This window comes from Chiloscyllium plagiosum, chromosome 18 (assembly GCF_004010195.1).
Source record: "Chiloscyllium plagiosum isolate BGI_BamShark_2017 chromosome 18, ASM401019v2, whole genome shotgun sequence".
Taxonomy (NCBI): domain Eukaryota; kingdom Metazoa; phylum Chordata; class Chondrichthyes; order Orectolobiformes; family Hemiscylliidae; genus Chiloscyllium; species Chiloscyllium plagiosum.
The window spans coordinates 24,407,728-24,434,728 of record NC_057727.1 but is presented as its reverse complement, the minus strand read 5'-3'; the positions used below and the strand labels follow the sequence as shown (position 1 = coordinate 24,434,728).

Sequence of the window (27,001 nt, the reverse complement as noted above, 5' to 3'; positions counted from 1 at the left end):
AACTGTACAGACACCAACCGAGGTTTGTTCTACTGGTTTTACGTTCTAAATCCTTCACCTAAATGTGAATGATTCAGATTTGAGGGGGAGATTTTATGAGTAATGATTGAACATTTAAGGTCAAACATTAAGGTCAATAATACTGAAGCAACGTTGCTAAATTAGTAAACAATTTCATACACCGGTTTGAAAATATAGTTCTCTCACTCCTGTCTCAAGGATAAGTTTGAGTTTAATAGAAGTTCCAGTAAATGATTGTTAGTTCTCCCTACTTTGCAACTAATAATTGTAGCGGATCAAACTAAGTTACATGCATGTTCATATTTTGTAAGATGTAGAAACCAGCAGCCACAGTTCATTTAGGAATATGATGGAACAGAAACACAAACTTTTTTTAGACAGAGCAGGAGTGAAGAGAAAATAAACCACATAGCTGTAGTCTGCTGAAATTTTTTAAATAATAACAAAATGCTTATACAGTAGACTCAAAAATTACACATCGTACACTTTCATAAAAGTAGTGGGATCAGTACCTGTGCAAGTTACACAGCTCAGAACCTGATCTCACTGAATGGCCATTAGAAAAAAAAGTTAACAGTTTGCCACAATTATTCCAAACTGAGACTTATGTTAGGGCGGGGTTATTGATAAATACAGGTGTACACAGTATAATAGACAATTTGGTGTCTGTTTGGACTGAACTTGGCAACTTGCTTTTATAATTTTTTAAAATCCGTTTTTTCCTAGGTCCAGTTGTAAGCTTGGCATATAAGTAGAGGCTTACTTCCTTTAAAAAGGTTACTTAGGCACATATCTTTCCAGTTCATAGATTAGTTCCACAGCAGAATCAATATCTGGTACAATATAGTCTGGATCAGATAAATCAGCGTCAAACCTGAAGTCCCTGTGCCCATGAAATACAGCCCCTGTGGTAAGTTCCTCTGGGCTGACTAAAGCACCTTTAGAGGGACTGTACACACCTGTGCAAACCAGCACAGACTTGCAGCAAGTAGCAGAACCTGGTGTCAGTTCACTTGCTATTACATCCACTGCCTCATCTTGGGAAACTGTGGCTGTTTGTTTTCCTGCAGCAGCTTTAGCTTGTAACCATGAGCCTTTTCTAGAAGATGCCTCTTCAAGGTAGCGGTTGTATAGATTAGCACCGTAGATGTCAGTCATTGGATTATCCCTAAAAAAATTTTAGTTCACATCTTCAATGCGGTTCATAAGAGATCAGCAAGACAACATTAAGACAAATTAGAGAGTTTTTAATTTCTGCAGCCACCCAGCATTCCACTTCGATTGGTGAAATTCTTTTATTTCTGCAATTTTTAGAGTCATAGCACGGAAACAGATTCTTTGGTCCAACTTGCCCATGCCGACCAGATATCCCAACTCAATCTAGTCCCACCTGCCAGCACCTGGCCCATTTCCCTCCAAACCCTTCCTATTCATACACCCATCCAGATGCATTTTAAATATTGCAATCATACTAGCCTCCACCACTTCCTCTGGCAGTCCGTTCCATACACATACCACACTCTGTGTGAAAAAGTTGCCCTTTAGGTCTCTTTTATTTTTCCCCTCTCACTCTAAACCTACGTCCTTTATTTCTGGACTCTGCCACCCCAGGGAAAAGACTTTATTTACCCTATTCATGCCCCTCATGATTTTATAGACCTCTATAAGGTCACCCCTCAGCCTCCGACGCTACAGGGAAATCAGCCCTACCCTATTCAACCTTTCCATATAGCTCAAATCCTCCAACACTGGCAACATCCTTGTAAATCTTTTCTGAACTCTTGAGTTTCACAACATCTTTCCAAAAGGAAGGAGATCAGAATTGCATACAATATTCCAACAGTGGCCTAACCAATGTCCTGTACAGCCGCAACATGACTTCCCAACTCCTGTACTCAATACTCTGACCAATAAAGGAAAGCATACCAAACGCGTTCACTATCCTATCTACCTGCGGCTGTACTTTCAAGGAGCTATGAACCTGCACTCCAAGGTCTCTTTGTTCAGCAACACTCCCTAGGACCTGACCATTAAGTGTATAAGTCCTGCTAAGATTTGCTTTTCCAAATGCAGCACAAATTTCTTACCAAACATTTAGCACTCTAATTTAAATGCCACTTCCTATTCCTCACTGACAAGGATTCAGAGTTCACCAAAGACAGGTCTATTCTTAATGATCTGGAATCTATATGAAATTTGTAATCAACATTATTTACCTATTTTGAGACCATTTCACTTTCCTTATTGTCCCTTTCTCCATCTCCAAATGTGGCATTAAATATTCATTTGGATACTATGGCAAAAATATCAGGATTTAAAGTTGGTTATTTACCCAGGCTTCCACATCAAGGCTCCTTAGACAGCACTTTCCAACTTATGACCACTACCAACTAGCAGGAACACTGCAACCTGCAATTTCTCCCCAATCCATGTGCCATCTTAACTTGGAAAATGTATCACTGCTGCTTCAATCTCACTAGGTCAAACTCCTGGAACGCCTTCCCCAGTGGCATTATAGGTCTACCTGCACCAAAATGGACTTCAATTCAAGAAGGCCACTCAATCGCACGTTCTCAATGGCATCATCTAGTAATGGGCATTAAATGCTAACGCAGCCAACGACACACACTTCCCGTGAATGATTTTGTTTAAAAATGGCATACATTACTACACTGGCATGAGCAGAATATACAAGAAGCAATGGCAGAAAAATAGCTGAAAACCCAAAATCAAATCAGGGCTGTGCTCCCCAACTTCTTAACTTCCTGCCCCAAAATGAGAAATTTTAAAACACAGCGAGTTGCAAGAGTTGTGATTTGATCAAACATATATGAAGGGTTGAGGCAGTATTGATATTAGATTACAAGATATTTTAGTTAGGAAAATATTTAGCAAAAACAAAGGTTTTCTCAGCCTCTAGAATTTTGAGTCAAATTGTGGTTTTCCCCATAACGTAGCCACTTACCCAATGGCATAAAGTGTGTGAATAGGTTTCCGCCATCCTCTTCCAGCAGCTTGAGCCCTTATGAGACACTCTGCATAATGATAGGTTATTTCATTTGGTTTTCCTACTAACAGCTCATATTTAAGATCTTTGCCAGTGATTTTCTTGTAAATGTTTTCAAGACACAGTACAAATATTCCATGACCGAACCTGTTAGGCCAGAGGGAAAAGTCAAAAATCACATGTTAGAAATTACTTTCTCGTCCAATTGCTGACTAGCTTGTCAACTGTGAGTTCAACTTCTGTCCTGTGAGAAATTTGCTTCACTTGGTCACCCTGTTAGTAAACTATTGCAGAAGGGGAAAAGAAGAAACAAAAAAAAACCCAACAGTTTTGCAGCACCTTTAAAATTACAAATTATCTTAAGTACTTCACAGGACAATCAGTAAACAAATCAGGACAAAAAAAGTCACACAAGTAAGCCATATTAAGGCTAAATATTTGATCGAACAGGCAGATTTTAACCAGTGTTTTAATAAGGAGAAAGCGATAAAGAAGCAAAAACTTTTATAGAGAAAGTCAAATATTTACCACAGAAATAGACTATTCAACCCGTCTTGCCTGCATTGAACTTTGACCCCTTGGGGGTACTGTACAGCCCCACATTGCTCATTTCAAGCTTGTTATTATTCATGGGGGTCCAGGTGGCTTGTTAAATTAAAACAGTAATAGGTAAGATTGGTCCTTATTTCAGAGCCACTTAATCAGACATCAGTTAATCAACTCAATGCCTCAAATTGACCATCCAATGTTCAAAAACATGGTGAGGCCATGAAGTTGAGAACGTGCCAATGATAGCATGGTGGCCTACTTTGTGGGTGACTCCTTTCTCCCTCTTATTGGTGGTCCATAAAATTCTCCCTATGGTGGGTTCTCTCCATTTTTAATACCTTCACAGTGCAATAGCCATAATCTATAGCCAGATTTATTTTCTTGTATAGAGTCAGCTGATTCAGGATTTACTGTGCTTGTCATCAGTTCCAAAAGTGCACTACCTTGACTTATACGGATGTTGCATTTACCTTATAAATATAACTAACCTCTCCTTAACCCCATCCCACCTTTAGAGCTATCTAAGTTCTATATGAAACATTAATGTACCTGCAATTTTAGGTGGAGCAAGAAACAGAAAGAGGAGAAAAACACGTGGCATCTTGCTCAGGGCCTTAAGTACACTTCCAACTACTGCTTCTGTTTCAATACTGATAGTTTTTACTATGGAAAGCTTATCATAGAGAAATTAAATGTTTCATCATGCAGTTTACTCTTCAGAATTTTTCCACTGCCATCAAATATTTTTCACTTCTTTCCCCTCTCCCTGCTCAATCAACTCTTAAAATCTAGGAATTGAAAAATGAACCCACTGACAGGTAACTGTGCAGTAGCTATTGTACAATAGCTCGGCTGTTGTAACCAATGTTCCATTGTGTGTTACAAAGATGTAATTCACAACAAAGGCATACTTGGCAAGATGAGGCTCCAAACGTGGGATCTTTCCAGAATGGAACAACGGTTAGGAAAAAATATACATCATGAGCCTCCAACATACAGCTGGCCAGAGGATTTGACACAGCCTGATGTCTGTTTCACTGGTAGATGGATTTACATGATTCATAGGATTCTCAATCAATAATTGCATAATCTTAAATGATCAAGACAAAATGGTGCACAGAGGAAGTTTGTTCTTGAAATTATTTTTGTTTTATTTATATTTTGTATCAGTTGGTGCAAGGAGCTGCTCATCCAATGAGAGGTCCTTTCTCTCGAGTGTACTCTGCGACAGTTTTACCAGCAGGGAAAGTGGGAAAGAACCAGTCTGTGATTGGAGGAGAAGTAAACAATTCCTAACCTGGAGCTGTGGCAGTGAGTCTGAGGGCCAGGTCTGGGAATGCATTGGCTTGTGGTGGTGGGGGAAGGAAAATAGAGTTGCACCACTGGAGAAGGCAATACAAGTCTGAAGGTGGAATTTGCTAGTGGAAACTTTTGCATGCAAAGCCCCATGGATTATTTTCTTGAAATTAAAGGGGCCAAAGAAACACAATGAGAAGGGAGATAGAGGGGAGGTGGAGAAAGAAAGGAATGAAAGAGAAAGAGGGAAAAAGATAAGGGTGTGGCGAGGGAGCAAATGAAAGCAGGCTGTACGAGGAAGAAACCCCAGGCTGAAAGCCAAGTCACACTGACACCCAGGTGCTGCATTTTGGGAAAGCAAATCTTAGCAGGACTTTATACACTTAATGGTAAGGTCCTAGGGAGTGTTGCTGAACAAAGAGACCTTGGAGTGCAGGTTCATAGCTCCTTGAAAGTGTAGTCGCAGGTAGATAGGATAGTGAAGAAGACGTTTAGTATGCTTTCCTTTATTGGTCAGAGTATTGAGTACAGGAGTTGGGAGGTCATGTTGCGGCTGTACAGGACATTGGTTAGGCCACTGTTGGAATATTGCATGCAATTCTGGTCTCCTTCCTTTTGGAAAGATGTTGTGAAACTTGAAAGGGTTCAGAAAAGATTTACAAGGATGTTGCCAGGGTTGGAGGATTTGAGCTATAGGGAGAGGTTGAACAGGGTGGGGCTGTCTCCCCTGGAGTATCGGAGGCTGAGGGGTGACCTTATAGAGGTTTACAAAATTATGAGGTGCATGGATAGGATAAATAGACAAAGTCTTTTCCCCGGGTATTCCTGTTGAAGGATTTTACTGCTCCTCGGATGCTGCCTGAACTGCTGTGCTTTTCCAGCACCACTCCAGAATATGGTTTCTAGCATCTGCAGTCATTGTTTTTAACCTGGATTGGGGGAGTCCAGAACTAGAGGACATAGGTTTAGGGTGAGAGGGGAAAGACATAAAAGAGACCTAAAAGGCAAACTTTTCACACAGAAGGTGGTACGTGTATGGAATGAGCTGCCAGAGGAAGTGCTGGAGGCTGGTACAATTGTAACATTTAAAAGGCATTGGACGGGTATATGAATAGGAATGGTTTGGAGGGATATGGGCCAGGTGCTGGCAGGTGGGACTAGATTAGGTTGGGATAACTCGTCGGCATGGACGGGTTGGACCGAAGGGTCTATTTCCATGCTGTACATCTCTATGACTCTGTTAATGACTTGGATGAGGAAGTGGAAAGGTGGGTTAGTAAGTTTGTCAATGACACAAATGTTGGTGGAGTTGTGGATAGTGTGGAGGCTTGTTTACAGGATAAAGAAGTAGGCTGTTAAGTGACAGATGGAATTCAACCTGGAAAAGTGTGAAATTGTTCATTTTGGAAAGTCGAATTTGAATGCAGAATACAGGGTTAAAGGCAGAATTCTTGGCAGTGTGGAGGAATAGAGGGATCTTGGGATTATAGATCCCTCAAAGTTGCCACCCAGTTGATAGTATTGTTAAGAAGGGATATGGTGTGTTGGCTTTCATTAGTAGGGGGATTGAGTTTAAGAGCCGCGAGGTTAATCTGCGCTCAATAGAGCCACACTTGTTAGACCACACCTGGTTAGACCACACTTGTAATATTGTATTCAGTTCTGGTCGCCTCATTATAGGAAAGATGTGGAAGCTTTAGAGAGGGTGTAGAGGAGATTTACCAGGTTGCTGCCTGGACTGGAGGGCATGTCTTATGAAGGAAGGTTGAGGGAACTTGGGCTTTTCACATTGGAGCAAAGAAGGATGAGGGGTGACTTGATAGAGGTGTACAAGATGTTGAAAGGCATAGATAGAGTGGATAGCTAGAGACTTGTTCCCATGGTGGAAATGTCTAACACGAGTGGACATAATTTTAAGGTAATTGGAGGAAGGTTTAGGGGAAATGTCAGAGATAGGTTCTTTATTCAGAGTGATGGGTGCGTGGAGTGCACTGCCATCAGTGGTAGTAGAGTCAGATACATTAGGGACATTTAATTGAATCTTGGATAGGCACATGGAAATAGTACAATTAAGGGTATGTAGGTTAGTCTGATCTTAGAGTAGGATAAAAGGCTGGCACAACATCGAGGGCTGAAGGGCCTGTACTGTGCTGTACTGTTCTATGTTCTATGGATGCCTTATCATACCTTGGTGATTTGCTCTCTGCTACCCACAGCAAATCGGTATTGCAAGCCACAACAGGAATGTGAGGGTACTGCAACTTCTGAGGAATGTTCTCTGGGTTTCCAGCAGTCAAGAGGACATCGATAATCAACTGGAGATGTGTTTCCCACTGGATAGGCTCACATAACAGGATAATGGCTGTAGAAACGAAGAAGAAAATACCTTTAATTAAGACATATGGCAGCACAGGAAAACACTCAGAGTAACATTTAAGAAAATGCTTTAGGAAAATGGCTCAGCTCTTTGAGATTTCTGCTGTGAACAATGTATGTCAGTAACATAAAAATCATTATCCACTGCAGATCAAACTCAGGCTATAATCACACAAAACAAAGGCACCTGTGCAACACGTTGAAGAGGGTAACAAGTCAAAATGTTATGAAGGCATAGATGTGCAATTCTGACTGTTGCTCATGCTCATCTATTAGCCACTAGGGGGAGAACCAACATCTCGACGCAACACTTATGAAATGGAATACTGACAGATAGTTAAAGTTCAAGAATGTGAAATGAATACCTTCTCTCCCGCATTTAATATCAAAATTTGAATCTGTAATGATTTACCTTAAAAGATCAGCACAAAGATACAAATATATAATTTTAAAACGAAAAGCTTTTAGTTTTAGATTAACATGAAAAGTAAGAAAGCTGAAAAGAACCACCAAAGAATTTCAGAACAGAAACTGAAGCAGCCAATTAACTAGTCAACCATGGGAGCAAGACAAAAAAATTGTTTTTCATTTATTCATGGTATGTGGGTGTCACTGGTTGGGGCCAGTAATCATTGCCCATCCCAAGATGCCCTTGAGAAGGTGATGGTGAGTTGCCTTCTTGAACCACTGCAGTCCATTTTATTCAAATAGATGCACAATGCCATTAGGGGATAGAGTTCCAGAATTTTGAACCAGTACCACTGAAGGAATGGAAATATATTTCCAAGTCAGAATGGTGAGTGGCTTGGAAGAGTTCCAAGACTTATATATTCACTAAAACCTCTATGGTACTATCAACATTCCCACTAATTTTGCTGTTAGAGCAGAATTAGCATTGATATAGTTGGCATTTATACTAAATTTATTGAACATGGAGGGTATGTCCTTGATCCTTCTCCCACAAGTTTCTGGCAGAAAATGGCAGATGACCAACAACTTCTTCTCACTAATACAAGAAAAATCCATAGATTTGTAAGTTTAAAACCATTTTTGTCCATCAACTTTAACACAATATCATTTAAAAATCAGTCTTTTAACGCATATGGTGGCAACTGCGTTGACTGAGTATTGTTATGTGGAATTCGCCCCATGATAATAAAAGGTGAAATTAATAAAAGCAAGAGCTAATTGTATTTCAGAACTGCTTCTTAAATTACTTCTTCCATATGGACACAATAGACTTGCAACTTTATGGGTGCATTCAACTCAAGTTCAGCATTGCTGCAAAGCAATTCTAAACTTAGATTATCAATTAAGTGCCAAGACCCAAACTGATTCAGGAGTTTGACTGTTCTCCAGAGAGTTGAATTCAGTTTCATTTTGGTGTCAAGTTAGGCTCTGATGCCGTATTTGGACTTTACTTATATACTTGCATTGTCAAAGCAAAGTTAAACTTTTTTACAATAGTGCTGCAATCAGAATAGACATGAACTCTAAGACCTTGTCATTTAATGCAAGCAAGGCATATGTCAGACATCAGATACATTTGAGTTACCTTCAATATTAGGAAGCTTCACAGGCAGAGATGGCTGAAATACAAAACATTCTAGAGTCAAGAGGTTAATTAATCTCATGTTAGTTCAGGACAAGGATAACACAAACAATTTTTATTCAGGAGACATTTTCAGCAGTCAATTATAATGTACAATGTATTGCAGTTACAAAACAGACAGTCCATTCTTAATTTTAATTAAACAACTTTGAATGATGTTAGTTATGCAACAAAGCAACTTTGTTAAAATGACTTAATTCCCTCAAAAACATTAACTGTGAAGCAATATTAATTATTTTGAATTACAATCATGAAGTCCAGCTCAATGGAATACTGCTAAACACAGTGCTGGCTTAACTTGGGAAGTCTGAAAAAGGAGTGGACTAAATAGGTGTTGGAACTGAGGAATACAGGCATTAATTAAGTAAATGGGGGGTGATCGGTTGGTCAGTTTTACTAAACATTTTCTCTAAACAGTGACAGTAGTTTAATTAGTACCCTGACAGTATAAGTATTGTATTAAACTTATAGCATACCTGTTCAAACAATCAGATATGCTAGAAATAATTCTTGGGTGATATTTCTAAACGTGAAACTAATTAATGAAATAAAATACATGATAAAAATGACAGGCACATGTTGTGTTGTCACTGCAGCAGGTGGGCACTAGTGTACATCAGTATGATCTAAATAAATCTCATCTGAGATAAACGTCTTCAGCTTGAAAAACTTTCACTCCCAAGTTGGTAAGCTTGAATCTGAGCTTTGGCCATTGCAACTAATCAATCAGAGACAAAGAAAGAAAGTTGCCTGAGCACTTTGTTTCAGGACGCTACCACATCCCTTTTATTACATGCTTCAGATTTGGTTTCTGGTCAAGAATGCGGTTGTAAGTGAAGCATGTATGGAAACCCAGAAAGTAGCTCTGGAGCACCTGTAGCGCAGTACGTTCAAGCTTCTTGCTCTTTGTGGGATGAGAGCAGGGACTGCAGGAAGGATTAGCAAACTGACCACAGCACCATAGTGAAAGGCAATGCAAATAAGGTGAGTAAACAGGAAAGTTGAAGTAATAGGGAACAATGAAACAAGAGTTAATGAGATAAGAGTGCAAGTCCCGATGGTTGTGTCATATGCCTGTCGTAAGGGCATCCCACAGACTGGAGGGGAAGGATCCAATTTCCATAGTCTACATTAGTGCCAATGACATAAACAGGACAGATTCTGTCCATGGGGTATGAGCAGTTGGAAGATAAATTAAAAGGCAGTATCTTAAAAAAAAGATAATAACCTCTGGAAAGCCACAAACAATATGACAGACTAAATAGGTTCAGGGAGAAAGTGAGGACTGCAGATGCTGGAGATCAGAGCTGAAAATGTGTTGCTGGAAAAGCGCAGCAGGTCAGGCAGCATCCAAGGAACAGGAGAATCGACGTTTCGGGCATAAGCCCTTCTTCAGGAATCAGGTTCAGGGTCAGAGTAAGTAAAATAGCAAAAGGACAGAATTAAAGTTTCTTTATCTGAATGTGTGACAAAGATTCCTTAATTTTTTCCCAATTTTTTTTTCCCTACTTGTGCACCATAAGTAGAAACAAAAACCTATAGAAAGATCCAAAAAAGTTCAATGGCCTTTGTATATCATGCACAGTTCATTCCAAATTACTGTAGGGCTGTGATTCTATTTTTCACTTTCCTCTCACCTTCCCATCTATCTCTACTTTCACATTCACTCTCTCTGATTTACTACTTCTGATTATTGGCTTCAGAGAGCTTGTCTTCCCCATTGCTTCGTAGCTTTCTCACTTCAGGACATATCTGTTCCTCCTTCCATTTGAAAATATTTGCTTGTCCAGAGGTTCACTTTTCACACGCTTGTTTCTCCTCCAATCAGATCCCTTCTCTTGTATATTTGCAATTCCTCTGATAACAACTACATATTTTCCTCTGCTCTGTCTCAAGCTTCTTGAACTTTCACAGTTGGGACATGATACTCAGCCTCACCCCTGCCCCCATCAACCTTTTTGTTGTGCTTGGCTTGTTCATTAGAATGCATGGAACATTCCAAATAGCTGCACAGCCACACTTGTGCACTTTGGAAGGATCAGTGATGAATGCAGCACTCATAAGAAGATGAACAGCATAAATTGAAATTAATAGCTATGGTAATATTAGCCATTACAGAGACATGGTTGCAAGGTGACCAGGAGTGGAAATTAAAATGCTTTAGAAAATAGGAAGAAAATAAAAGGAAGCACTTAGTTCTATTAAAGAATATGATCAATTGTAAATATTGGCCTAAGCTCAGAAGATCAAGATGTCGAAACGGTGTGTGTAGAAATAAGAACTAGCAAGGGAAAGAACTGGTGAGTACATGGACCCTGCAACAGTAACTACACTGTAGGACAGAACATCAATCAATCAATAACAGGCCTTAAAAGAGAGGTACTGCAATAACCATGGGTGTCTTTGGTTTTCCTATAAGTTAGGCAAATTAAATTGGTAATAATGACCTTGAAGATGAATTAATAGAGTATATGCGTAACAATTTCTCAAAAGAATACATATTGAAATGAACCAGGGAATAGATTATTTTACACCTGGAAAATGTATAGAGAGACAGGAATAATTACGGATCTCATAACAAAGGATCCTTTAGGGAAGAGTGATCATAGCAGAATTAATTTCACATTCAGTTTCAGGGAGAACCTTGGGTCTAAAACAAGGGCTTTAAATTAGATAAAGGCAATTACAAAGGTACAGAGATATTTGGCACCAGTGGACTGGTATTTCAACTACATGATTTATAAGGTTATTGATTATTAGAAATCAAAGAAAGGCTTTGATTGTTTTACTGGGAAAATATGCAAGGTATTTATGCTTGGAAACAATGGCTGCAGTCTTTGTGTTTACAATTAATAAACTCTAAGTCTGCATATTTCCAGAAGGCTGTTGAAGCAATCAGGTTATAGCTGTACTGGAAACTGTCCATTTACATGTAAGGTGAAAGATTGAGAATTAATTAAGAATTGCTGATGTGTTTCATGTTGCCATTGGGAAGAGGGGAGCAAAAAAAAAATGTTGTAACCAGATTACAGGTTTTGCTACAAATCAGTGACTATCACAGACAGACAGACAGCAATTGGCTGCCTGACCTTTTATGTCACCACCAAACAATTAGAGAGAGAAAGAGACAGAGCCTGTACTTGAAGAGAGGAAAAAGGATAAAAATTGCCTACAGTTCTTACAGATTATTTTTATTCAGTAGATTTACGAGGAAGCATGTAGAGAAAAATGTCGTAGTAACTAATGACACTACTGGCTCAAAAGGAAATTAGCCAGAAATAAGTAAAGTATAGATAATCTACCAATGGCTATTTATGCACAATGAGGGAAAAACTAAAAACTTGCTTTCATTCAGTGCCTTTCAATATGATCCAAACCAATGTGCTAGGAATGATGAATTCTTTTTTTAAAAAAAATACTATTGTCATTTGTTTCACAGGTGAATGCAATGACCGGTTTGGATCTAGCAACTTCCCTCTCAACAAGGAAGGGAATTATAGTTTTTATTTTGTTTTATTTTGGCATAGTTGGTTGAATATTGTTGAGCTGGTCAGGAAAATTTCCTCATATTTTTCCAGTAAGTGCCATGGGATCCATTCTATCCACCTGAATATTAGCTGATTTGCTATGTTATTTGTAATAAAGCTGATGTTAGCTCATACAGAAGCATAGCTATACGGACAATGATCAATCTTTACTGTCTTGTTTAATTATTCCTGTTGGAGTGTCCAGTGAACAACAGAAGACTATTTGATTACAGGGATCACAGCAAGCACATCTCTGAAGAATCATATGTACACATTTCAATGAAGATCACATGTTGGGGTTTCAATTGGTCAGCTTATTTGCCATCAGAATCTGAGAAAACCACTGTATAATAACATAATAAAACCAAAATAATAGCAGCTACAGTCAACAGAAATTTCAGAGTATCAATTTCAAGATTTTGCTACAATATGGAAATCTTGTTCAGCAAAACCAAAGGTTTATTCTTCCCACAGCTTTTTCTTTCAATTGCAATTTTGTGAAGACTTGGTCAGAAGGCTAACGAAAGTTTAGTTGCAAAATGTACACTGGATCAGTATATGCATTGGTTCCCACAATACTTCACATACAAAAATTAAACAACTTATTTTCAGTCTGTGATTGATCCACTGATCTTGCTAAACACTATTTTTTGTGAGTAAATCTAAAATTTGGAGTTGGTTACAATTTAAATTCTTAGATCATTTTGTTATTCCATTACGATTAATGAGTTACAAAATTACTGTGATCAAAATATATGCACTGCATTCAAAAGGCTCTAAATTGTGCTGTGAAATAAAGCTTTAACAGCTAAATGTTGCTTTATATATTATAATGTTTTATGATAAATACCTACCAAAAGAAGTGTCACTATAATTTACAGAGTTTTGGAATTCACTCAACTCCATATCCATTTTGTAACTTCAAGCAGATAGATGCATAGAAGATTAAATGTATAAGGAATTGCACAATAAGGAATAACTACTACACAATAATACACTAAAACTGCTGAATCTTTTACCAGTTACCAAGTGTTTAATCGCTTCAAAGCGATGACACAAAAGGAAAAAGGCACCAATACATTTCTGGCAACACTATTAAAAAGTGATTCATTGGCAAGTCTAACAAATTTGGTTAACACAAAGAGGAATGTGCACTAAATTGCTTTCAATAAAACTGGAAAAGAAATTCAAGGAAATTAGAAAGAAAGAGAAAAATGAAAGCCAAGATATTTAAGTAAAGCTAATACTCACCGATAATGCAGGTTTCCTATCATGATCCATCGTGTCCAACAAGGGAAATGCCTCTCGCAACATTTCTATGGTAATAATCTTGGTAAACCCAATGCTGACACAAAGTTAAGAATCAGTAGTTTTTAATAAAAGGGAATTATAAATAGCCCAGAGAATTCTTAAATAGAAAATGTCAGAACTTTTAATATAATTCAACTGTAGAGAGAGAAGTAAAGAATCCAAAGCAAGTTTTACTTAAGCAAAAACAAATGCAAAACAAAATATCACTAATTCCTGTCAGGATTTGTTGATTTTATTAACATGGACAGGGGAAAAATACGGTTTTAAGAATAGATAATCAAAAACCACTGTCAGCCTATCTCACAAAGATAGCTAGAACTTAAATTTAATTGGGAGGAGGTACTGAAAAAAGATTTAGATGATCTCGGTAGCAGGTGAATCCCACAGGAACAGACAATGAGAAGAGTATGAAGTCATGAAAATGGACAAAGTGGGGACGGTTATGGGATTGAATCAGAAGAAACTGGTTGGTGGAAGTAAAGCGAAGTTCAGCACAAGGTATTACAGGAGGCAACTCTCACCCCCATCCTAGTTTTCACCAAACAACAGTTTAGAATCCTAAATTACTTAACTTAAACGAGCAAGAACTTCACATGTGGGTAAGATGGAAAAAGTTACACTGTTATGGGTCTGAAAGAAAACAAAGTAATAAAAGTTCCAAAATCATCATGTCACTATGTTCATCCATTACAACTGCTGAACAAATAAAAAAAATCACAAAAGCAGAAAACTTATACTCTCTCTCTCTCCCTATAACCCCTTCCAGTCTTATGAGCCTCTGAAATCTTCACCCTCCTCCAATTCTTTAATCCTCAAGTGTATTGCACCACCATTGATGGCCATGTCTTCTGCTACCTCAACTTTAAATCTTCTTCCCTTCTCCACACCTCTCAACCTTGTTCACATCTAATATGCTCCTAAAAACTTTGCCCTTGTTGTGGTTCTGTTGGTCGAGCTGGGAATTTGTGTTGCAGACGTTTCGTCCCCTGTCTAGGTGACATCCTCAGTGCTTGGGAGCCTCCTGTGAAGCGCTTCTGTGATCTTTCCTCCGGCATTTGTAGTGGTTTGAATCTGCCGCTTTCGGTTGTCAGTTCCAGCTGTCTGCTGCAGTGTTCGGTATATTGGGTCCAGGTCGATAAGCACATCGACCTGGACCCAATATACCGACCACTGCAGCGGACAGCTGGAACTGACAACCGGAAGCGGCAGATTTAAACCACTACAAATGCCGGAGGAAAGATCACAGAAGCGCTTCACAGAAGGCTCCCAAGCACTGAGGATGTCACCTAAACAGGGGACGAAACGTCTGCAACACAAATTCCCAGCTCGGCGAGCAGAACCACAACAACGAGCACCCGAGCTACAAATCTTCTCACAAACTTTAAACCTTACAATGCTAGATGTTTGTTCTTAACAATTCGTTAAGCAGCTTTTCTGACAGCTTAGGGTGTTTTATTATGTCAAAGTCAATATAAATACAAGTTGCTGAGAGGAGGGATGTGGTTAGTGATGGGCTGGCCAGAGAATTCACATGACAATATCATTTGCTATTTCTTGTTATGAAAGTTTGCAGACTTTTTTTTCTTGTTACATTCCCTCCCTACTTTCAAGAACACTACTAGAAGCCAAGCAGGAATGGACACTAAGCTTGGACACTAAGATGTCTGCAAATTGAACTTAATGTAAGGAAACTGTACAGATACACACTTTCATTTCTTGACCATTTTGACATGTGGTACAAGACTGAAGCAAATGCAAGGATTGAAGCTATGTGAAGAAGAAAGCTATGAAACAGTGAGTGAAAGGTGGGATACTTGGGTGGAGAGGAAGAAAGACTTTTCCACTTGCTCTCATATATTTAATGACAGATAGGCATAGATCATAACTGTATTTATCTATATCTTACCAGTGAAAGGGATAGTTCCATTCAATTGTTAAATGATCTCTACACCGATCGGTATTTGACAAGATGCTATATCAAAGATTACTACAAAATAACAGGTCATGATGTGGAGACAATATAAATATATTGTAAAAAATTGGTTCACTAAAAGGAAGCAGAGTGTGCAGAAATAGGTGTTTTCAGAAATGGGGAAGTGGCATATCACAGTCATTAGTGATGAGGTATCAAATTATTTACAATTTATACTAAATGACTTCAATAAAAGGACCCAAATCTATGGTTGTTAAATTTGCTGATTATACAAAAATCAATAGAAAAGTATGTTGTAAAGAGGACATAAAAGAGTCTGCAAAAGTAATAAACAGGTTAGGTGAGAGAACAAACATTTGACAAATAGAGAAAAATATGGGAAAATGTGAACTTCTCCACACTGACAGGAGGAATAGAACAGCAGCATATTATTTAAATAGAGAGAGGAGCATTAGTGAGGCTGTCCTAGTACACTAATCACAAAAGGTTAGTATGCAGGTACAGCAAATGGAACATTGTCTTATATTGCACAGGAATAGAATCTAAAAATAGGGAAGTTTTGGTACAGTTGTATCACCAAAATAGACCACATCTAGAGTACTGTTTACAGTTTTGGTTTCCTTATAGAAAGGAAGTATTAGAGACAGTTCGGCCATGTTCACTCAACTGATATGCAAGTTGGGCGAAGCTTATAAGATCATAAGAATTAGGAGCAGCATTAAGACAATCAGTCTCTTAAGCCTGGTCCTGCCATCTCTTAAGATCATGACTGATCTGGCCAAGGCCTCAATTCCTCTTTCATGCCCTGATTTCCTCAATATTTCAAAATCTTGTCAATCTCCTCTTTAAATACGTTCAGGTGATCTAGCCTCCACAGTTCTCTGGGGTAGAGAATTCTAGACATTCACTATTCTCTGGGACTATTAATTCCTTGGCATCTTTGTTTTAAATGATGGTCTCTTTATTCGGTAATAATATTCCCTGGTTTGAGATTCCACCAATAGGGGAAACATCTATCCTGCTGACACGTTGCAATGAGTTCACTCCTCATTCTTCAAAACAATAATGAATAAAGGCCTAACTGTTGAGCCATTTCAATAAGTCAACTCCTCCAACCCAGGAAACAGCCAAGTGAATCTCTTTTAAACTGCTTCCAATGACAGTACATCCTTAAATACTAGAACCAAAACTATACACAGTTCAGTGCAGCTTCACCAACACCCTGTACAATTGTAACATGACTTCCAGATTTAAACTCAAATACCCTGGCAGTGAAGGCCAAAATTCTTATTCGGGGCACATAAGTACTAACATTTTGTGTTTCATGCACAAGATCACCCAGATCTCTCTTCTGCACTTTCTTTGGGCATAACAGTGCACCTTACGATTCGTCCAAAGTGCATGACCTCATACTTACCTACATTAAATTCCATCTGCCATGTTTTTCTCCACTCACCCAACCCATCAATATCCCCTTACAGATTTATTATGTCCTCATCACATTCCTTTGACCTATTTTTGTATTGTCAGCTAATTTGGATACATTACATTCTGTGCCTCCTCAAGACATTAGTCAGGGAGAACCTACCTTTTGGCATCTACACTGTCAAGCCTATGAACTGAGTATGTTTCAACAGCATCTCGCCTCATTCTTCTAAATTCTAATGATTACAGATCCAACCTACTCAATGTCTCCTCATAAGATCCTCCACATGCAGAATCAACCTAGAGAATCTTCTCTGGACTGCCTCCAATGCCAGTATATCTTTCCTAAGATAAGGGGACCACAATGGTTTACAGTATTTCAAGCATGGAGAAAGTGAGGGCTGCAGATGCTAGAGATCAGAGTCGAGAGTGTGGTGCTGGAAAAGCATAGCAGGTCAGGCAACATCCAAGGAGCAACAGAATTGAAGTTTCAGGCATAAGCCCTTCGTCAGGAATGAGCTCATTCATGATGAAGGGCTTATGCCCAAAACATTGGTTCTCCTGCTCCTCGGATGCTGCCTGATCTGCTGTGCTTTTCCAGCACCACACTCTCAGCACATTATTTCAAGCATGGTCTGACTTGTACCTTGTATAGCTTTAGCAACTTTTTTTATTTTTATAAACCCCTTATGTCGTACTCACTATTTGCCTTCCCACATATGTTTGCATCATTTGCAAACTTGGTGTTAATAACATTCACCTCCATCATCCAAGTTATTAATATGCATTGCAATAATTGTGGCCCCAGTACTGAAGCCTGTGATACTCCACTCATGACATGTTGACTTGTTGGAAATGTCCCCTTTACTTCAACTCTGTCTCCTAGTATCTTACCAATCCTTTATCCATGCTATAATATTAACCCCCACACGTTATCTCTTACATTATTGAGTAGCCTTATCTGTGGTGCCTTATCAAACAACATTTGGAAATCCAAGGTTATTACATCTACTGGTTCACTTTATTTATCCTACTTGTTAGCTCCTCTAGCCATATGAAATGGAGGATTGTTTTTCAGACTAAAGACCTGTGACCTGTTCTGCGGTGATCAGTGCTGGGTCCCCTTTTTGTAATTTATATAAATGATTTGGATGGGTATTTAGCAAACATGGTTGGTAAGTTTGAGAATGACACCAAAATTGGTGGTATAGTCAACAGTGAAGAAGGTTATCTAAGATTACAAAGAGATCTTGATCAATTTGGCCGATGGGCTGAGAAGTGACAGATTGAGTTTAATTTAGATAAATGCAAGGTATTGTATTTTGGTAAAACTAACAAGGGGTCCTGGGCAGTGTTGTTAAACAGAGAGACTTGGGTGTTCAGGTACAAAGTCCTTTTCAAGTTGCATCATAGGCAGACAGGGTGGTTAAGGTGGCGTTTAGCATGCTTGCCTTCATTGCTCAGACTATTGAATATAGGAGCTTGGATGTCATGTTGAGGTTGTACAAGACATTGGTAAGGCTACTTTTGGAGTACTATGTACAGTTCTGGTTGCTCCGCCAAATTGAAATGGAGAGAATTTAGAAATGATTCACCAGGTTGTTGCCATGACTGGAGGGTTTGAATTACAAGGATAGGTTAGGACTTTTTTCATTGAAGCATAGGAGGTTGAAGTGTGACTTTGTAGAGGTTTATAAAATCACGAGGGGCATATATAAGCTGAATAGCAAAGGTATGTTCCCTAGCGAGGGTAAATTCAAAAGTATGTGAATTCAAAACTAGGGGGCATTTTTTTAAGGGTAGAGGAGAAAGATTTAAAAGGGGTATGAGGGGCAACATTTTCACAGAGAGTGGTTCATATGTGGAATATATTGCCAGAGGAAGTGGTAGATAGGAGTACAGTTACAACATTTAAAAAAACATTTGGATAGGAAAGGTTTAGAGGGATATGGGCTAAACACAGACAAGTGGGACGCGTTTAGTTTTGGAAACTTGGTCGGCATGCACAAGTTGGAGCGAAGGGTCTGTTTCTGTGTTGTATCACTATGGGTTTCCTCAGTATTGTTCTTCCTTTGTGATAATTATTAAGTAATTTTCTCTCCCCACTTTTGATCCCTTTGTTATTTAGTATTTTTCAGAATGCTATGAACCCCCTCTACCATAAAGACCGATACATATTTGTCCAACTCCTCACCCATTTCCTGGTTCCACATTATTATTTCCTCAGCCTCTTTCACCAAGGGCACTTTGTCCTCTCTCTTTCTTTTCAGATACTTAAGTTAGTTTACTGGCTGTTTTTATATTACTTGCTAGTTTGCCCTAATGTTTATTTTCTCCCTCTATTATTGTTTCAGTAATCTTTTGTTAGCTTTCAAACTTTCCCAATCCTCTGGTTTACCACTAATGTTTGCTACATTGTATATTTTTCTTTTGATTTGATAAAATCTTTAATATCCTTGGTTAATTGTTGTTGGTTTATAACCTTCAAGAATCCTTCTTCCTCATCACCTGTCCAGCCACCTCTTCTCTATTTAATTATTAAATATTTTAACTGTACTCTTGAGCTGTAATAGTGTCTCCTGTTTTAAACCAGTTGGCCAAGAGACAGGGAAGAAATACTCACCAGTCAGCTATGTGTTTTCCTGACATGTCACACTTCAACTCTGACATGGAGAAACAGGTTGATGGGTCTCTGTCTGCTGTTGGTTTTTATCTCCCACACCACTGCACTTCTAACACAGATCTGCTCTCCCAGCCAGCTCCACAGTAATCCTGACTTGCTGCAAACTCCTCCCATCTCTAGTAGAGGTAAAGTTAGACAGGTTGGATCTTTTTCCATTGAAACATAGAAGAATGAGAGCTGATTTTATTGAAAGATTATAGGATCCTGACAGGAATGACAGGGTGCTCTTCTGCAAAACATTATAGCTAATGGCCATAGTTTATGACTGAGATGAGGATTTTTTTTTCAGAAAGGGTTGAGAATCTTCTGGATTCTATTCCCAAGAGAATGGTGGAGGCAGGGTTATTGAAGATTTTTGAGGTAGGGGTGGATGGACTCATTTATCTGTGAAGAATTTATAGCTATCATAGGAAAGTGGCAATGTGGAATTGAGGATACAATCAGATCAGCTATGATTTTGTTTGCCTACTCCTGTTTTTAATTCATATAAATATATGTAGCTATAAATATTTGCCCATTTTATTGTTGTAGATTTTTCTGGATTTTAACTGAATTGCACATGCCCCTAATTTGCAACAGCAAACTTCAACATTACTGCTCTTGTATCTAGGTTAAATTATCGATTAAAAACAAGCACCTTAAATACCACATTCTCTGAATCCAAACAAACATCTACTTACTGTATTGTCTGTCTACTAATATGACTACATTTAATAAATGCTGCAACATTGGGCAACATCTTTTAAGAGATAGCCGAATTGATGACATATGTCAGACCCACTGGATGTTTCAATATGCAGTGTCTTTTGTAAGAGAAAAACACAAATTAAATCAGTCCAGTAGAATCTCAGATTACAAATCCAGTTGACCTCTCATGGTTAGCCCATGGCTTTCTAAATGTTCACTAAATTTATGGACTCAAAGTTTGATAAAACATTAAATCTCTAAAAATATAGAGTGCACACAGACATAGATAAATTCTTTTTAATAAAATTCCAGTATAGACACCTAAAAGGATACCTTTTAGCAATCTCCATGACTGGGCCTTGCCCCGAGACCAGTACACATTTATCATGGTAACGTTTAAACATTCGCAATGGGCTGTGAGACATCAAAACTTGATCCTGAGAAATCTGTTCAGATATTTTAAAAAGTAATATATTAGTACAAGTCGTTTATTCATGGCTAACAGTCAAATTTGAAACAAAACATTTATTTTGTAGAAACATTTTATGATGATCTTTCACATGCATGAATGAATTATAAAATTCATTCCTGACTTCAAATATTCATGCAACATCAAGATCCTCTCAGATTTATTCTGAATGATATACAATCATTACCTATTGCTATTGGACTATTTACTTCACTGTTCTAACAATGGATCTTAATCTCAACCTTAGAAAAACACTTTCTATTGTACCAGGGAGATAACTTTCACTCTCAGCATTGAATATCCTTGTGACCTAACCAATTTTAAGGCATTTCACAAGGAATTCTGCTTTGAGCCTGCTATCCAACATATTTTCCAAAGGGCATCTCCTTTGCAGCTGGCTAGGGAAATTTCTTTTAGCTTATCAGTTTGGCCTCAAATATAATTCCAAGTTGATCTGTTGATGTTAATTTTAGATTCCAAATAGATGAGAAATGTGACTACTGAACAGTGCACTAAACAGTTAGCATTGTAATTTTCCATAAAGTCAATGTTTAACACACACATGTGCCGTTCACAATTTTTATGCAATCTCTGAACAGTTCTGCTCCAAAAACATTGTACTTAGGACAGGAATACATAATGTCATGCTTAAAAAAAGTTATTCTTTTCAAAGTTTTACTCCATGTACTCAATAATCAGTCATGCCGTTCTATAGATTAGAAAAAGGCCCTTCAGCCTATCAAGTAGGCACCAATTAAAAGCAAACACTTAATTATTTTAATCCCATTTTCCAGCACTAGGCCCACAGCTTCAAATGTCTTGGCCTTGCAAATAATTTTTAAATATTATGAACATTTCTGCCTCTACCACCCTTGGCAATGAGTTTCACATTCCCACATCCTCTGGGTAAAACAAATTCTCAGATGGAACTTACTTAACCCAAATAACAAGATCAAATCATATCTTTCTGACTAAAATCATAATTGGAACAGGAAGAATATGTTGCCATCATGTTCACCCCCAATGCTGCCCGTTACCGCACTTCATGCTGCTTCCCATTTTACATAAATGCTAATCCTGTTTATAAAGTTCCAGACCCACTACTTCCCCTATTTTTAACATACTAATTCTGATCACAGTATGATGCACTCTCTCAAAAATGTTCCTAAAGAGAAAATTAGTGTTTTTTACTATAAAGAGAGCCACATTACCATCCTGAAGAACTACACTGCAGAAGAGCAACATGCACCTAACGAGCTGCCACTTTTTAAATTGATTTGTGAGATGTGGGTATCGCTGGTAGATCAGCATCTATTGCCCACCCTTAATTTCTCAAAGGGCATTAAAAGCTGAAGAACATTGTTGTGGGTCTGGAGTCACATATAGGCCAGGCTGGGTAAGGACAGCAGATTTTCTTCCTGAAAGGATATTAATGAACCGGATGGGTGTATACAATAATTGACGATGGTTACATAGTCATAATGAGGCTATCTTTATTCCAGATTTTTATTTAGTTCAAATTTCAGTATTATTTCATGGTGGGATTTGCATGCATATCGCCAGAATAGTAGCCCAATGTTCTGGATTACTTTATATAACAGTGTATCATGCCATTATTCAAGAAACACATACTTTACAAAGTAGGTACTCTTAAAGAACAAAATTCAAATCAGCTCCATTCCTTACTACTTACCTTTGGTAAGTCTAAATAATACCCTGAAATTGAACTTTATGTTATTCTTATGCTTTTATTTCCACTGCAGTTCTTCATAGATTTTACTACTATTTGTCTAATAGGCAGACTCAATAGAATGTGATGTGCATGATGCTTACACTGATTAGATAATTATTGTATGCTCTAAATACAACATAAATGTAAACAAAAACTTCAAAATAGATGGTCATCTTTCCTCTGCTCTGAAAAATGTTAACTTGTTAGTCCCTTTCAACCTCTGGAAGACCTGCACATTTAGAAATATCAGAAGAAATGCAGAAGGATCAAAAATACATGAAAGAGGGAGAAACAAAAATGAGAGTGTGAGTGGACAGAAAAGTAATAAAATCAAAACAAAAAGCTACTCAGTTGGACGACAGAAGCAGGAGCATCATTCTAATGAGACATGGAGGAAACTAATTTAATCTATGAATCTATTTAATCTAATTTAATCTATGGAAATGTTGGGAGATATTCCTGTGCAAAGTTTATAAAGTATTGAAGAAGAAACTTTAGCCACTAGCTAAATAAAAACGTTTATCCAGTTCATACACAGTAGCCAGCACTAGAAACTGAATCAAATTGGAAGATTATCCTCAGGACCAGGTTTAATGTTCTATCAAGTTACTTTTCTAATGACTTACATGCTATGAAATTCACCTTCTCCTCACTTAAGTCTCCATCCTATCAGCTGTCACAACTAACTAGGAAATAGCTCTGACTGTGAAAATCAAAAGAATTATCAATATTGCCTTTTCAAATCAAAACTCAATACCTCAATCTGCCTTTATAATTTGTTTGACACAAATATCTTGCCAGACTATTGTCCAAATGTTCCGCTCTCATTTTTACAATTTCTATTTGGAAGGAAATCCCTGGTCCTGTACTGAACACTGCTGTTAAAGTGAGGAACAAAGTTAAATAAATAATCAACTTCCCTAAACCATCTCAAATGAAACCAGCAGGTAGAACTGAACAGCAGATGCAAATGTGCACCTTTTAATTATTACACTGTTGCTTTGTGAAATACAGTCAATGGGCATCACCCTTAATCACACGTTAACTTTAAATCTGCTGAGAAAATCAAAACTAGATATAACCTGATTATAAATTTGCTGGCAAATTCTGCTACACAGTTGTAAATATCATTCTCTAGTCTCAGTTTACTCACTGGAAACTAGCTTCTGATATTCAACTACATGCTCTGTGACATTAAATCACATATCCTACACCCTTTCTTATAGATTCATTGATTCACATGGCATGAAGGCCCTTTGGCCCATCGAGTCTGTGCTAACATAATTATCATTAAAAGTGCGCTAATCCCACTTTCCTGCATTTGTCCAATATCCTTAAACATTGTATTATCTGAAGTACTCATTTAAATATTGTTTAAAGGTTGTAGGGTTTCCAGCCTCCGCTACCTTCCCAGGTAGTGCATTCCAGATTCCCATCATCCGCTGAGTTAAAAAGACTTTTTCCCTCAAAATCCCTCTGAATCTCCTGCCCCTTACCCTAAAACAATGCGCTCTAGTGATTGACCCTTCAACCATGGGGAACAGCTGCTCTCCATCCATCCTCACAGTCTTATACACCTCAATCATATTCTCCTTCAGTTTTCTATGCTCTCGAGGAAACAATCCAAGCCTATCTAGTCTATCCTTAGAGCTCAATTTCTCCATCCCGGGCAACATCCTGGTGAACCTCCTGTGTAATCCCTCTTGTGCTGTCACATCCTTCCTGCAGTAAGGTGACCACAACTGCACACAGTACTCCAGCTGTGGCCTGATCAACGCTCTGTACAACTCCAACATTACCTCCTTGCTGTTATGCTCTGCCATGACTGATAAAGGCAAGTGTCTCATTTGCCTTCTTAACTATCTTGTTCACGTGCTTTGCTGACTTCAGGGATCTGTCAATAATTACCCCAAGATCCTTCTATTTCTCTAAGCTACCTGGTGTCCTGCCATTCATTAAATACTCCCTCATTTTGTTCTTCCAAAATGCACCACCTCGCACTTATCAGAGTTAAATTCCATCTGCTTCTGATTTGACCAACTCATCTGCATCATCCCGTGACCTATAACTACCTTCATTATTAATCTCTCTACCAATCTTGATGCAGTCAGGAAATTTTACTTAACGTTCCCCTCATATTTGGGTTCCCAGTACTGATCCTTGTCATACACCACTGAACAGTAGCCTCCAGTCAAACAGTTTTCTACCACTACCTTTTGTGCTCTATTACTGAGCCAGTTTCTGATCCATCTTGCCAAGTTTCTCTCAATTCCATGTGCTTTAACCTTCTCGATCAATCAGCCTCTCATGTGGGACCTTGTCAAAAGCTTTGCTGAAATCAACTGAGCTTCCCTCAACATCACACTTGATCATATTTTCAAAAAATTCTAACAAATTTGTTTGACATGACAGCCTTCTGACAAAGCCATGCTGACTATCCCTAATTAACCCATACTTTTCCAAGTTGGTTTTAATTCACTCCTTCAGAATTTTCTCCAATAATTTCCCTATCACTGACAATGAGTCTCACTGGGCTATAATTTCCTGGTTCATCTCTATTACCCTTCTTAAAAAGTGGAACTACATTAGCTATCCTCCAGTCCTCTGACACTTTCCCTACGGCAAGAGAAGAATTAAAAATTTGTGTTAGAGCCCTGCAATTTCCTGTCTCGCCTCCCACTGCAGCCTGTGATGTAACTAATCCGGGCCAGGGAATTTGTCTGTAAGCCTGACGGAGCCTCCAGTGCCTCCCCATTTCTTATGTCAAACTGTGCAAGTTCCTCATAGCCCCTTTTCCTGAATTCCGTACATACATTCTCCTTTTCCAGAGTAAAGACTGAACAGAACTATTCATTTAACACCCTTCCAATATCCTTCAGCTTCATACACAGGTTGCCTCCTTGATCCCATATGGACCCTACTCTTTCCCTGGTTAACTTCTTCCCTTTAATGTGTTTATAAAGTATCTCCATAATCCTGGTCAGAAGTCATTTCTCATGCCCCGTTTTTTCTCTTCTAACTGCTTTCTTAAGTTCCCTCCTGCACTTTCTGATTCCCTCTAGGGTTGCAGCTGCTTGGCTGTTTTGCCCCAGTAATTCTGGTTGTTAACTCGTATCTGGTCCTATAACTTCTCGATATTACAGAAAGAAGTGGAACAACCTTAGCATTATAGGACCAGATACAAGTTAACAACCAGAGTTACTGGGGCAATACAGCCAAGCAGCAAACATTGAGTGTGGAAAATAAGACTACATGCATTAGTGCACTGCAACCTTTATGTTCATATGCAACTTGGTCACTAATGGTGCTGCAAGTTCTAACTTAAATGGTTAATTCCACCATAGAACATAGAACATAGAACAATACAGCACAGCATAGGCCCTTCGGCCCACGATGTTGTGCCGAACATTTGTCCTAGCTTAAGCACCCATCCATGTACCTATCCAATTGCCACTTAAAGTTCGCCAATGATTCTGACTCTGCCACTCCCACAGGCAGCGCATTCCATGTCCCTATCACTCTCTGGGTAAAGAACCTACCCCTGACATCTCCCCTATACCTTCCACCCTTCACCTTAAATTTATGTCCCCTTGTAACACTCTGTTGTACCCGGGGAAAAAGTTTCTGACTGTCTACTCTACCTATTCCTCTGATCATCTTATAAACCTCGATCAAGTCACCCCTCATCCTTCGCCGTTCCAACGAGAAAAGGCCGAGAACTCTCAACCTATCCTCGGACGACTTCCTCTCCATTCCAGGCAACATCCTGGTAAATCTCCTCTGCACCCTCTCCAAAGCTTCCACATCCTTCCTAAAGTGAGGCGACCAGAACTGCACACAGTACTCCAACTGTGGCCTAACCAAAGTCCTGTACAGCTGCAACATCACTTCACAACTCTTGAATTCAATCCCTCTGCTAATGAACGATAATACTCCATAGGCCTTCTTACAAACTCTATCCACCTGAGTGGCAACCTTCAAAGATCTATGTACATAGACCCCAAGATCCCTCTGTTCCTCAACCTCACTAAGAACCCTACCATTAACCCTGAATTCCGCATTCTTATTTGTTCTTCCAAAATGGACAACCTCACACTTGGCAGGGTTGAACTCCATCTGCCACTCCTCAGCCCAACTTTGCATCATATCTAAGTCCCTCTGCAGCCGACAACAGCCCTCCTCACTGTCCACAACTCCACCTATCTTCGTATCATCTGCAAATTTACTGACCCACCCTTCGACTCCCTCATCTAAGTCATGAACAAAAATTACAAACAGCAGAGGACCCAGAACTGATCCCTGCGGAACTCCACTTGTAACTGGGCTCCAGGCTGAATATTTACCATCTACCACCACTCTCTGACCTCGACCGG

The 27,001-nt window shown here is 38.8% G+C and overlaps 1 protein-coding gene across 1 annotated transcript in view; it reads right to left on the bottom strand.

Annotated features, from left to right (window-relative positions):
- Nucleotides 1-538: 538 nt before the first annotated feature.
- The window catches only part of zgc:77375 (uncharacterized protein LOC402927 homolog), a 52,991-nt gene continuing 26,528 nt past the window's right edge, over nucleotides 539-27,001 (bottom strand). Inside the window, exons 3-8 of the mRNA XM_043707977.1 lie at nucleotides 20,761-20,873; nucleotides 13,640-13,733; nucleotides 8,805-8,838; nucleotides 7,061-7,235; nucleotides 2,987-3,175; nucleotides 539-1,189 (exon numbers count right to left, since the gene is read on the bottom strand). Of these exons, the coding sequence (XP_043563912.1) occupies nucleotides 799-1,189; nucleotides 2,987-3,175; nucleotides 7,061-7,235; nucleotides 8,805-8,838; nucleotides 13,640-13,733; nucleotides 20,761-20,873 (996 nt within the window). The 3' untranslated portion in view covers nucleotides 539-798. The remainder of the gene's footprint in view (nucleotides 1,190-2,986; nucleotides 3,176-7,060; nucleotides 7,236-8,804; nucleotides 8,839-13,639; nucleotides 13,734-20,760; nucleotides 20,874-27,001) is intronic.